Raw genomic sequence first — 14,721 nt, 5'->3', positions numbered from 1 at the left:
TAAAATAAATAATAATATAATAATTCGACAACAAGAAAAAATCAACATGAGCAGTGGCTGTAACTTGACACTTAACGTGTCACATGACCTGCAACATCATCACAAAATGGAGGCCGTTATGCCGGCAAACCGACAAAAGATTCAAAGGGTAAACCAGGAGAAACCTTAAAAGGTCAAAACCAGGAGATCGAGAAAGGAACTGAAACGTCGTCACCAAAGCACTAGAAGAACGCCGAGGTCAGAGGGACGATGCGAACGTCAGGAACCTTAAAAGATCTGAATTGAAAGGCAAGGAAATCTCAAGAAAGATTCCACGCCGGTTTGTTATCCACAGCCCACTGAAATGGGCGTCGCTGCAATGACCCGTGCGGGTTACGACCTCAGCAGACACGCCCCCTAACGACAGGAAAAGTCACCTAGGCAACGGGAGCAAAACTGTGGCACTTTCCCCAAAATACACACAGAGCAGCTGCTAGAATGGAATAAAAATCCCAAAAAAAATCCAAAATTGGCAACCACAGGATAATGAGATACAAAATGGAGTCGCCCATTTGGCGCACTGCCGATCGTTCAAGTCTAGCAATGACACAACGACAATGGCGGTGACTACACAAAAGACAATACGGTGTGGAGGGAGAAAGAATTTCGGAAGATCTCGTTCAAAAAATGAAAGCACCGAATTCTGTGAGCTGAGAAACCTGATGGCCTAACCATTTAGAAAAGAAAAAAAAATTCAAAACAAATCCCATCACCTCACGCCATGCCAGGCGGCACCGTCCAACACACATGAAGAAAACCAAAGCAGTGGGCAAAGCTCCTGGTGCCATAGGGCCTGGGCCTGCGCCCTGCTGAAGCAGATGTGTCCTTATGAAAACACACTGGCGGCACAGATGGCCTCCCTCCTGGCCCAGGATACTCGACTCCCTCTTTTCCTGTCCAAATTAGGAGGCAGGGAGCTCCTCCATGGAAGGCTGGGGTGGATCTCCAAGATAAACAGCACGTCCTCGGAGAGACGCACTGCAGGGAGGCTACTCAGCTGTTAGCCATTAAACAGTCCTCGGCGGGCCGACAGCTCAGAAGAGCCCCGAGAGCAGCGATGTGACCACCCTTAGTGGACCCTGCTGACAGGCCGAGTGCCCACTTGCTTTGGCGTTGTGTCTCAGTATCACATCAGGTGGTTCACCTTAATAAATTAGTGAAGAGACTTCCAGAAGACACAAACAACAAGAGACCAAAACCCTGAAATGAAAGGCTGGACGGGCCAAAACGGACACTTTGGGCTGCTCATTAGTGTCGTCACGTGATAAAGAAGTGAGTGGCACCGGGTTAATGCGAGTCCACAGAGCCGCCACCGCACCGCCCGGCCATTACCAGCATGTCGAGTCAGCAGTCGATAGAAGTGCATTACGAGGGGCCGAGCATCCTGGGAGCGAGTAATTACCCCGGCAAAGCCAAACAGCAGCTAATGGGCAGTAAAAGGGTTTGAGAAGGCGCCTTGTTCTGAAGCAGGGCCATTGATTTCTTGAAAAATAAATCAAAAAGCAAAAAACGACTTTCTGCTGAGTGAGCAGACCGGCGAGTCCTTAACACGCGTCACCGTCTGCCAGGAATTGCACGGCTATTTATTGCATTACGCCATGCGGTAGCCAGAGGTCACTCTAGACGCTTTGTGAGCCATCTGTGAGCTTATCGATCTCTTATATAGCGCCTTTCCTACCTATCTATCTATAGTGCCTTTTATATGTCTCTTTGTTATATTATCTATGATATAGTGCCTTTCAAATATGTCTAATATCTATTATACAGTGCCTTTTCTTATCTGTAATATAGTTCCTTTCATATATGTCTATCTACTATAATATATGTTATACAGTGCCTGTCTGACCTATCTATTTATTATATAGTGCCTTTCTTATCTATCTATCATATAGTGCCTTTCTTATTTATTATATAGTGCCTTTCACATGTCTATCTGTTATACTATCTATGATATAGTGCCTTTCATATGCAGTATGTCTAATATCTATCTATACAGTGCCTTTCTTATCTGTCTATTTATTATATAGTGCCTTTCTTATCTATCTACTGTGCCTTTCACATGTCTATCTGTTATATTATCTATGATATAGTGCCTTTCATATACAGTATGTCTAATATCTATTATACAGTGCCTTTCTTATCTATCTATTATAGAGTGCCTTGCCTATCTATTTATCATAAAGTGTCTTTCTTATATGTCTACATACTATATTATCTATCATAGAGTGGCTTTCTTATCTACAGTATCTCACAAAAGTGAGTCCACCCCTCACATTTTTGTAAATATTTTATTCTGTCTTTTCATGGGACAACACTGAAGATATGACACTTTGACACAATGTAAAGCAGTCCGTGTGCAGCTTGTATCACAGTGTAAACCTGCTGTCCCCCACACAGCCATTAATGTCTAAACCGCTGACAACAAAAGTGAGTCCACCCCTAAGTGACAAATGTCCAAACTGTGCCCAGGTAGCCATTTTCCCTCCCCGGTGTCATGTGAGGTCTCAGGCGTGTTAAGTTTGGTGTTCTCGCTCTCACACTCTCTCATACCGGTCACTGGAAATTCAACATGGCACCTCACGGCTAAGAACTCTCTGAGGATCTGAAACAAAGAATTGTTGCTCTACATAAAGATGGCCGAGGCTATAAGAGGATCGCCAGCACCCTGAAACTGAGCTGCAGCATGGTGGCCAACGCCATACAGCGACAGGTTTAACAGGACAGGCTCCACTCAAAGCAGGTCTCACCATGGTGCCCGTGCTCAGCGTCATATCCAGAGGTTGCCTTTTGAAAATAGACATATGAGTTGTTGAAGGGGTGGGGGGTCAGCCTGGCAGTGCTCAGACCATACGCCCGCCGCACACGGCATCAAATTGGTCTGCATGGCCGTCGCCCCACAAGGAAGCCTCTTCTGAAGATGATGCACATGAAAGCCCGCAAACAGTTTGCTGAAGACAAGCAGACTAAGGACATGGATTACTGGAACTGATGAGACCAACATAAACTTATTAGGTTCAGATGGCGTCGAGCGTGTGTGGTGGCATCCGGGTGAGGAGTACAAAGACAAGTGTGTCTCGCCTACAGTCAAGCGTGGTGGTGGGAGTGTCAAGGTTTGGGGTGGCATGAGTGCTGCCAGCACTGGGGAGCTACAGTTCATTGAGGGAACCATGAATGCCAACATGTACTGTGGCATATTGAAGCAGAGCCTTCGGAAACTGGTTCGCAGGGCAGTATGCCAACATGATAACCTCCGAGACGACCACTGCCTTGCTAAAGAAACTGAGGGTAAAGGTGCTGGACTGGCCAAGCATGTCTCCAGACCTTAACCCTATTGAGCATCTGTGGGGCAGGTGGAGGAGCTCAAGGTCTCTAACATCCACCAGCCCCGTGATGTCGTCATGGAGGAGTGGAAGAGGATTCCAGTGGCAACCTGTGAAGCTCGTGTGAACTCCATGCCCAAGAGAGTTAAGGCAGTGCTGGAAAATAATGGTGGCCCGCCACACAAAATATTGACACTTTGGGCACAATTTGGACATTTGTCACTTAGGGGTGGACTCACTTTTGTGAGATACTGTATCTGCTACAGTAAATAGTACATTTCTTATCTTTTATATATTTCTGTATAATATATTATCTTGCCTCGCAGTTAGGAGACCCAGGTTCAGGTTCGCTTCCCGGGTCCTCCCTGCGTGGAGTTTGCATGTTCTCCCCGTGTCTGCGTGGGTTTCCTCCCACAGTTCAAAGACATGCAGGTTGGGTGGATTGGTGATTCTAAATTGGCCCTAGTGTGTGCTTGGTGTGTGGGTGTGTTTGTGTGTGTCCTGTGGTGGGTTGGCACCCTGCCCAGGATTGGTTCCTGCCTTGTGCCCTGTGTTGGCTGGGATTGGCTCCAGCAGACCCCCGTGACCCTGTATTCGGATTCAGCGGGTTAGAAAATGAATGAATGAATGAATATATTATCTATCGCATAGTGCCTTTCCTATCTACCTAACTATTATATGCCTTTTATATACAGTATGTCTATCTATTATATTATCTATCATACAGTGCCTCTCTTATACGTTTTTCTACTACATAATTGACCATATAGTGCCTTTCTTATCTATCATATACTTCTTTTTGCATATATCTATCTGCCTATCAATCATATAGTGCCTTTCTTACATGTCTGTGTAATATCTTTCACATAGTCAATGTCATATCTGTCTATCCAATTATTGCATTATTCTAATGCAATTATTAATCTAATTATGTGCCTTTCTTACTTATCCATCATTCAGTGCCTGTCTGATCACATCTATCAATCTATCTGTCATATAGTGCCTTTCATATGTCTCTATACTATATTGTCTACCATGCAGTGTTTTTCATAAATGTCTACTCTATGACTTATCATATAGTGCCTTTCATGTCCATCTATTATCAATCATATAGCGCCTTTCTTATCTTGCACCCACAGCTCTCATCTGACCCTGCCATGCTCCGCAGCTGCAGTCCCAGATGGCACGCTGGTTGCCCTGGATGCCTGTGCCAAGCTCAAGCTCAGTGTGGTCAGTGAGGATCCTTCCCTCACTTCTTCACAGAATTGGCACACTGGCAGTGCCAGTGCACAAACAGGTAAGCTGTGCCCAGGGAGTTCAATGAAGATCAATAACTGGAGAAGCCGTGCCCGTCAGCGGCGTGTTATGGAGATCTGGGCTGCTCTGTGCCACCCCGGGTTCTTTCCCCTGGGCCAGAACATCAGAATGCGTTTTGTTTTTCGGTTCTGATCGGAGGTCTTCTTGATTCGAGTCAGATGCCCCACTGGACAGGGAGCGTGGGATTCGCTGATGTCACAGCTACAACCTACCCAGGCCATCACACGACACTTTAGCCCCCACAGCCACAGTCAGGCACACTGGGGAGTCCCCTGTAAACCCAACCTGCACATATTTGAGAGGAAAAACCGCAAAACTCCTGAGAGAAACCCACCAGGACATGGACAATGGAAAACATAATTCAAGGGGCTCCTTACCGTGTCCTTCTTCAATGTCCAGCTGCACCTCATCTGCCTGAACGGCTTTGCGGATCTGCATGCGTATGATGTCGATTTTGGTCTTGCTGTCCTGAAGCATCTGCTGGGCGGTCTGCAGCAGCTTACGGTCCTGGGACGGAAATCGAGACACAGCAGGGTGTAAACTGACGGTCGGATATGGAGGGAACAGCAGATGACATGCAGTAGACGCTCTGTGCCCCCCCAAGTGAGGCCCGCAGTCCTCCCCGTGTAGCCCAGTGCCAGAGTGATAGGACCAGACCCCTCGGACCACCCCAATCACGTCTCATTCTGCTTGTAGGACGTACCTTGGTGGTGCCGTTGGAGTACATCTGGATCATGTTCTCGGCTCCCTGTTTCACTTTCAGCTCGATGTTCAGCTGTTTGTCCAGCGCCGCAATGCGGCTCTTGTTGGCCGTCGAGCGGCTCGTGGTGCCCGGAGACTGAGGGGTGTCTGCAAATCCAAAGGGGACAAAAACTTAGAAGAGTTAAAATTAAAAATAAAATCGGCAGCAGACGGAGGGACTTGTCTTGTACCCCGCTGTTGCCCTGTGAAGTTTGGGGGGTTTCTACTATGGTGGTCTGTCAACACCCGTCTCCCTCTTTATGGACCCACCCTCTCTGATGACCTGAAGTGGGCACCACACACCTCGGCTCTTTGCTTCCTTAGACTTCTGAAGAAAGCACAGGGGGCCTCCATCACTGCTCACCAGCTTCCATAGGTTTAGGGGGTCACCGCTCTTTGTCACAAGTATGGAGGCCAGTGACATTCTTACTTGCGTGTGACATGCCCCCCCGGTGTTCAGCACCAGGATTAAGTGAGCAGAACGTCTGTCTTCTTTACCTGGAGACTCTCAGAACATACGATAAATGTAGATGATATATATTGTCACCCATGTGTACCAGGGGACCACCCTCCTGGCTCGGCTAAAGCATGCAGTATCATGACAGGACAAGAGGGGGCGCTCATGCCAAGTGTTTTGCTCCCTTTCCACTCACAGCTCCGAGAAGCCCCCGAGTGCAGGCACCACAGAGCCCAGGGTTGGCCCCGCCCCTTTATAAAACCCGAGGTGGTCCCTTGTGGTGGTGGTGGTGGGGGGGCATCTGCTTTGGGACCTGACACTTGACCTGGACTAACTTCCTGCGCCATTTTCCTTTTTCTTAGGAGCTGGCCAAGATGCCGTCATTTTGTGCTGTTGGTGCCATCGGGCACAGTTTTGGTCTGTTTTCAGGATTGGGGAACCCGCCTGGTACCCCAACATTTCAAAGTGGCCCGTGCTATTCTGGTCAAGCCAGTCCAATGGCTGAAGGAGATGGCCGGGCAACAAATCACCGTCTGGGATGCCATGGGAGATGGAAAAGGAAGGACAGGCTCCCTGACCGGATGGAGCCCAAGAATCCTGACCCAGCAGGGAAGCCAGCATGACAGGAGGACCAGGAGAGACACCAGTATCAGGACGCTGTGTCTCCCGATACACTAAAGGGAACCCCTTTGGATACCCATAGGGCATCATGGGAATTGCGGTTCCAAGACACTTTCCTGTTGGGTTCCATGGGGTGCTGCAGGGGGATATGGTCTGTACTTTGGGGGCGCTCCTATCTGACCTGAAGTGCTTCCTATGGACCACATCCTAGCCCTGGAAGTGCTGCGGGGTTAAAGATAAAAGTAGACGCATCATCTGAGCATGGAGTCGGGAGGAGGTTTGATGGGACGAGTGTGCGCCGTTTACTTTGTTTGTAACATTTATTAATAAAAAGGGACAACATCTGAACCCGTGGCTAGTTTGGGTGAGGCTGGGGCTCAGTGGCACACCTACAGTATATTTTGCCACACACATACACTTGGGCTCGGTCAGTGACATTAACCGAAACACAAGAGGGCGCTAAGCAATGGTGACTTCTCTCCTCCACTCCCCTCCGCCGAAAGGTGACACTGCATGATGTCACTTCCGGGGTCACTCCACCAGGACTCGCCTCTTCCTCCCAGAAACGTAGCCATCTTGGACAGACTCTGTGAACTTCTCAAGAAGTCCCGACCTTTTTGTTCGTTTTTTGTGGCTTTGGTGCTTTTCATTATACGGGGTCCGCGCCTTTAAGGTGCCCCAGACCCTTTAGAATGGTCTGTCTTGAGTCATGGAGGAGCCGGGGGTCTATCATGAAGGCATCTCTGAGACTTTCCATTGTTAGTGGACGCCAGTGCCAGCTTTAGGGTCTTTCTGATGAGAGAATGAGTGCTATGCTGGCACGATTTCATTCTTGAGATAAATGGCATAAACCTTTTCCCCGTGGTGCTGGCATGTTGCATGATGGCTGAACTTCTCTGTGCCCCCTCATACGTGACAATATGACCACCACCACTACTACTAGTCTAGTCAAGGTGGTCTACAGGGATCAAGGCCTGTTAGACTGGTTACAATGGGGCACGGGCCGATGTTTTAGTACCACCAGGGTGTACTCCCTGGCAGTTGTAGTTTATATCCGATTTATTCTTTTTAATGTGCTTTTCTGAATTCTATACATTTTGTTAATGGTGTGCCATTTATTACTTACAGCCGTCCACCTATCATGTGTTGTGTTTTGTGGGTGGAGCCCCAAGAGGCGGGTCCGCTCTGACATCACTGCTGAAGGACCGCCCTCAGCTGTACCCTCGGAGCGTTCAGTAGCCGACTGTCATCTGACGTGTTCAGTTAACTGCGAGTGAGGATCGCTTGTGGTTTGGGGTTTCGAGTATTTGGATTACGTTTGGCCCATTTTGTGAATCTAAGATATACAGTAAAACCAAATGTCGGGGTGGGCGCGTTTGTGTGTTTGTTCTTTAAACAATTCCCCCCTCTCGGCGGTCCAATCTCAACAAAACTTTCCGCACGTATGTCAGGAAGACACGACAGACTAGTTTGGAATCTAAGATTTGTGACCCTGATTAATTGGGCGGGGTGGGGGGGGTACAGTGTCTTTTCCTCGATATTGAGCCCTGAAATACATTACATTCATTCCATTTCTCTCTACCTTGTAAGAAATGCCGTTTTTAGATTTTAGACATGAAACGGCTCACCCAGACAGCGGCAGGTGCTGTCGAGAGCTCCAAATAAAAGCCTTCAATTATGAAGATTTCACATGGGACTTGTCTTATCAAGCCAGAGGTTTAGCGTTTTCCTCTCCCCTTGCAGCTCAGTTTTGTATAAAAAAAAGGATAGTAAACTTTGGGGGCTTGATTACATTTTGGGCCTGTGTAGGCTGAGCCCTGATTTTAAAGATTGGGGGTCAGGCTGTCTCTGGTGAGGCCCATCTCCAGGTCTGGTCTGGGGTTCTTTGTAGAGGCCTTCACTCTTGTCACCACATTCGTGTTGCCTTTTACCAATACATATGGGTGTGGCCGTGTGTGCGCACTAGTGTGCCCGGACTTGGGGGGTCTTACCGAGTCCTCACATATATCATAACAGAAGTTAAGTGAATTGCTTAGGGGTACCCGCCAGGCCGGACATTGTGGATTGAAGCTGCAGCCACCACACCGTATTACCCGGCTTTTACTGTCGCCGTCATACCAGACCAGAATATGATGGTGAAAGGAGAGCTAAGGCACTGTCTGTCCTACTCCACACCCTCCGTACGAGATCAGGGGTACGAGACACTGAAATGAATCGGCTCGGACGGGTCACACTGACAGTCTGGGAGGTCCTCGGTTCAGAACCAGTCAGCGGGTTGAGCCTTCAGTGAGGGCACGCGCCCCCCCTTGGCATCTCTCGTGAGAGTTTTATCAGGTGGAGCATCCTGGGAGCAGACATTTGCATTACCTCGATAGGACAGCTGGGAAATCCCATCTGGAATACCCCAAAGGAGCCGGAAAGAGAAATTTAGTGTGTGCTACTCAGCCTGTCATCACCAGACGAATGAATGAATGAACAGGTGAATGGATATAAAAATGAGCACAAACACGTAATGAAAGGAAAGAAAGAAGGAAGGAAGGAATGAATGAAAAATGGTGTCATGAACACACACCTGAACAGCTGAGTGAACAGATGAATGAATGAATAAGTAATGGAATGAAAAATGGTGTCATGAATGAACAAACACTTGAACAGGTGAATGAACAGATTAATGGATCAAAAATAAAAATGAGCACATGAATGAACAAACAAGTAGTGAAAGGAATGAATGAATGAAAAATGGTGTCATGAATGAACATCTGAACAGCTGAGTGAACGAATGCGCACGCTGCACAGTGTAACTTGTATTTATGGTTACAGTGGAAATCGGACCGAACCCAAACAGATGTGCCCCGTCAGCAATGGAGGAGACCAGTGAAGCCCTCAGCCGTACCTGTGAGTTCCTCTGGATCCTTGACCACAATGTGTGCGTCGAGGTCCTGGAGCTGCGAGTGCAGCTCATCGAGCCGGCGGTTCGAGTTCTTCAGCATGTTGTCCACATTCTGTAAGTTCCTCCTGTCTGTGGTGGCTCGTCGGAGGTTCTCCGCTCCTTCTTTAATCTTGAGCTCCTTCCGGATCTCGCGCCGAATCCTGTCCTTCTGCTCATCGAGCCGCTGCTGGACGCACGTGTCGGAGAAGTCGGAGCTTTGGTCCAAACCCAACTGCTCCAGGACAGACAGGCTGCCCGGTTCACTCTGGAAAGGCAAATGACAGAGAAAAGGAAACGGAGTTAAGTGTCGGCGTTCAGCGTCCTGACTTGGTAGACAGGGGAGCAAACAGCTGCTTTTCTTCATTACATTTCAATTACTCTTCCTAATTACAATTTGCCACACTGACACTGGCTTACGGTCTGGCATGAAATCTCCATTATCTGTAAGAAAATGAATTATGGGGCCCCGTGTCCGAGTTCTCACTAACATTTGGGCTTTGTAGCGTCAAACGTTCATCAAGTCACCTTTATTTGGTTACACATTATTACACTAAATACTTCATTTATGGAATATGAAAGACGCTATATAACAGACAGATAGATAGATAGATATTAATTTTAGTATAGTAGGCAGGATTAGATAGATAGATAGATAGATATTAATTTTAGTATAGTAGGCAGGATTAGATAGATAGATAGATAGATAGATAGATATTAATTTTAGTATAGTAGGCAGGATTAGATAGATAGATAGATAGATAGATAGATAGATAGATAGATAGATAGATAGATAGATAGATAGATAGATAGATATTAATTTTAGTATAGTAGGCAGGATTAGATAAATAAATAGAAATTAATTTTAGTATAGTAGGCAGGATTAGATAGATAGATAGATAGATAGATAGATAGATAGATAGATCCACTTCACTGAATCAAATTCATGATGATGGGATGGCTGGGAGCCTATCTCAGCAGCAGCAAACGTAGAGCAGGATGAAACCCAGGGCATGATGCCAGTCCACCGCTGGACCAGCTCACTAAATGTCAAATTCAAGTCAATGGAATGGCCTACTAGAGCAGCTACTATAGGCAGCAAGACAGGAACAGGCCCTGGACGTTATGCTGGTCCAGTACCATCAGGCTTGTTAAATGTCCACACATGCACCATATTGTCAACCCCTCTGAATCAAATTCTGGATGATGGAATGGCACAGGCCAACCTTATAAGCATCAAGAGCAGAAACAAACCCTGCATGAGATGCCAGTCCATTGCTCGGGCCAGCTTGCTAAATGTCCACACTTACACCACATCGTCAATCCATCTTAATGCAGTTAAAAGTTTACAGAATGGCCAAAGCCTGCTGTGACAGCAAATGGATCAAGGCAGGAACAAGTCTAGGACATCATGCCAGTCCATCACCATGAAGCCTGTTGGCACCGTATTGTCAAACCCACATAATCTAATTCAGGATGATAAGATGGTTGGGACCCAGCTATGGCAGCATCAGAAGTAGGAGGCCAGTCCAATTCTGGGCCAACTTGCTATTGTGGTCAAGTGACATATGACACAAGATCTGAAATAAATGTTTGGGATGCCAACCGAGTCACCCCATTTATTAATGGTGCCAGCTGAAACAGAAACACAAGACTGCAGTGCCTCAATTAAATCAGCCAGTTCTGAGGCCGAGTCAACGTCACAATAAGACGCCACCCTCCTTTAATTTACTGTCCCCCGACCGAGTCAGTCACCCTCATTGGACGTCTCCTCGGAGGAGTGAAAACAGAAATAGACAACACCGTTAGCAACAGCGCCCCCTTCCCTTCCCGGGGTGGTATTGCTTACCTTGGACGAGCAGAAGGTGACCCTCGGACACTCACATGTGACACTATATATACACTTAAGTCCCACTGCTAAACTGGTTTAATCCAGTTCTGTTACATCACAGCTATGGGTTGTTTATTTTTTGTTTTGTCATATTTGAATCATTTTTCATGTTTTGTGTCATTTTATTAATATGGTTTTCCTTTCCCTGCCCTCACTTAGTAGAGTGTGCCCGCTGGCGACATTCCACATGGGTGTTGTGAACTTGGGAGTTGCTAAGCAGAAAGTCTCAGTGCAGAGTGCCCAGCTGACATTCACGGGCTCAGGCGGCCAGTCAGCTGGGTCTTCTGGTCCTGACCGCACACCTTTGACAATTACAAACTTCACCCTGTGGTTTCCGGCGGTCTCATTCCTGATGGGGGACAACCTGTGACACAGTGCCTGACCTAAAGAAATGTCCATCTCTTTAAAAAAAAAAAAAAAAAGCCCAGATGGTCCACGTGCTCTTAAGGCAGCGGGGGTCCCATAACGCCAGAGCACACCAATCGACATGTGCCTACCCGACTCTGTCGTGGGGGACTTTAGGATGTGGATGAAGTGACTCAGCGCATTTGGGGAAATCAACCTAACAAAAGGAACGGGCGGCCAGCAGACGTCAACAACGGGAGGTGGTGCCCGGCCCCTTTGGAGCGGCACATGCCAAGGCCTCGCCGCCCCGTTTGCATGGCAGGGCACAGTAGCGGCGGTGGCCGCCACCACTTCCAGTGCGGATCAATCAGGAAGTCTGCCGATGCCGATGTGCTGTAACTGCCGTGTGTTTAGTTTTTTTTTTTATAGTCTTTAAAGTCTAGACGGCAGAATATTAACAAGCAGCACCATTTGTTTGAACTCTTTTGCCAGACCCTTCAGCTAAAACTACTGCCAGCTCTGCCAGGGCTGCATGCTTGTCATGGATTTCTTTGGATGTGAACCCATTTAGTCATCTGCTTCACTCCTAATGAGCAGATGTGTTTAGAACACATGCGGAAATAATGAGGCGCTCGTCGATATTTGTTTATTGTCACTTCAAATATCCTGCAAGCCTGGCGGGCACTCGCTTCACTCGTTACACAGCGTGCCCACGGGGTCGACCTTCATTGTTAAAAAGGGGATATAAAAATGCGGGCAACCAACTGCTGCAAGTGGGCAAGTGCGCGAGGAGATGGACTGGCAGCCCCACCCGGGGCTGCGTTCCACTTTTGTGCCCACTACTTCCAGAACAGGATCTGGCACCCCAATGCCAAGTAACGTACACCAAGGAGGACGAAGTGTTATATATGTGTTATGATGCAGGGGTTTCGAAACGCAGAGAATTCATTTCTGCAAATTGTATAATTTGAACATTTGCACTGATTTGGTTGAGGGTCCCCATCCCACTATACGACTTTCCCAGCGTAGCCTTCATTTACTTACAATATACATGTCTGGAGACGACAAGAAGTGAATAAAAAAGTGGGGAGGGGACAATTAGACGGCTTGCTGAGTGGCACATCTTTAAACCAATCCAACTGCCTCATGAGGGCGGAGCTCAAATTAGGGGCGGGGACTGTGGACTGCAGCGATCAGTTAACCGACAGACGGCGAGCTTCTGATTGCAATGAACCATCATCCCCTTAAAAAAAATAAATAAATAAATAAATAAAAGACCCCCCGATAGACATTGTAAGCGTCATCGGGCATCATCTGGCGTCCCAACCAGTCCAGAACCGATCCTTTCAGAAGGATGCAGGGGTTGGAGGAGTTGGCCTTCCGGGAGTCTACACTTCAGCGTTCTTGTGTCGCCACCCCTTCTATTCAACCCACTGGCATGCTGGGAAGTGTAGTCCTGTGCTACAACCCTGTCTAACCACCAGGGGGAGCTGCAGAGAAGAAACCATCTCTGACTTTCTAGAGACTTCTGCCCGACCCGGAATTACGGTGGGCACACAACATAAGTGAAAGAGGACCACTCTGCCTTGCCTTTGGGGGGATCGGAGTTGGAAGGCAGAGGACAACACTCGCAAGAGGAAGAGGAGCTGAGAGAGAAGAGGAGAGAACAGGAAGGACACACCGTCCATTCACACTCTGCTTGTAAGGGATTTGAATATTTGGAAGAATATTTTAAAAATAAACATGACCGATGCAAGGGCACAGCCTTTCAGTGGCATTAGGCCAGACGTTGGCACCAATGGACGAGTGATAAATGTGAACGCCACTGTCGCGCTATCGTGGTAACGCTGAACAGCAGAGCAAGTGTAAAAGAACTGGCAGCTGAATGTCCACGAAAATATCTGCATTCGAAATAAACTCGGCCGTGAAGAGAGAGGATAACAGAGAACCGCAGGAGATACGGATTTCAGGACTCGAAACACCCGAATCGAATAATCGGCCCAACGAGACCAGTGAAGCATGGAGGAGGCGGCGCAACATCCACCTTCTGACCGCACGTCGGAACAAATAACTGAAGAAATTTAATATGACGGTCTCAATAGAGATGCAAACACGCTGTGACAAAATGGCCGCTGCGTTTGAACACGTTGTATTTCTGTAGACCACAATGCTTACCTGAACTCCATTTACTGATGTTATGTCACATAGCGACGCAATGGCAGGAAGATATCACAGCAGACAGAAACGTGTGGAGCCTGCTAGCTATGGTGGTCTACGTGTCTGTCTGTCCCCACCGTCACGGACACATTAATCATTCAGCTTCCGTTACCGTGTGCCACTGAGCTCTTGGACAGCAATTTGAACTCCCAGTCTTTATTTTCCGTATCTTTTGCGCTTTCCCTGAAACGCCAGCAGTGGTCTTAAAAAACAATAAACACGCACAGCCTGGAGGGACCCCGCACTGCGGACAGGCGCACACACGAGACCGACAGCCCACCAGATAACATCTGCACTCCTGTTTCTTTCTTTAACGGTTCACCTTTCTCAGTCCGCACTTTCCAATGCTGCCAGCTGGGTGGGGTTTACAGTCATCCTCTTCCTCCTCCTCTTCCTCCTCCTCCCTTTTGACATATTTTTGGAAACACAGCCAGCTTCCCCATTACTCTGAGACTTGCCAGGCCGGGCTGGAAACACATAGTTAGTAGTCAGAGTAAGCTGGACTAGGGTGGGCCTCTTGTGCCCCTTTTTGTGGAGCAGTTCTAAAGACCCCCCACCACCTTCACCAGGTCTGTGACTCCCGGCTGCCACACCCCAAATTACAGTCTGAGATCGAGCAGCGTGGGCGTTCACAGCCGCCATCGTAACATAACGCGCCATCATCTACAATTGTGCCTCAGATGCCAGGACAGGCTCTGGTCCCCCACATCCTTCAAACCGGATAAAGCAGGTGTGGTGAACGGACAGACGGACTGGGGAAGCAGTCACTGGCTGGGCGAAAATAAATCGTGTCTGATGGTGGAGGCCGGAGGTTTGAGCTGTGTTCACTATTCCTGGCGGCCGTGTG

General features: G+C 47.9%; 1 protein-coding gene across 1 annotated transcript in view; it reads right to left on the bottom strand.

Moving 5' to 3' along the window:
* pkn1a (protein kinase N1a) overlaps nucleotides 1-14,721 on the bottom strand; it is an 81,916-nt gene that overhangs the window by 55,788 nt on the left and 11,407 nt on the right. Inside the window, 3 exon segments of the mRNA XM_039770441.1 lie at nucleotides 5,054-5,183; nucleotides 5,380-5,525; nucleotides 9,389-9,689. Coding sequence (XP_039626375.1) covers nucleotides 5,054-5,183; nucleotides 5,380-5,525; nucleotides 9,389-9,689 — 577 coding nt within the window.

Source organism: Polypterus senegalus, chromosome 12 (genome assembly GCF_016835505.1).
Source record: "Polypterus senegalus isolate Bchr_013 chromosome 12, ASM1683550v1, whole genome shotgun sequence".
Lineage (NCBI taxonomy): Eukaryota > Metazoa > Chordata > Cladistia > Polypteriformes > Polypteridae > Polypterus > Polypterus senegalus.
This window is presented reverse-complemented; position numbering and strand designations above follow the sequence as displayed.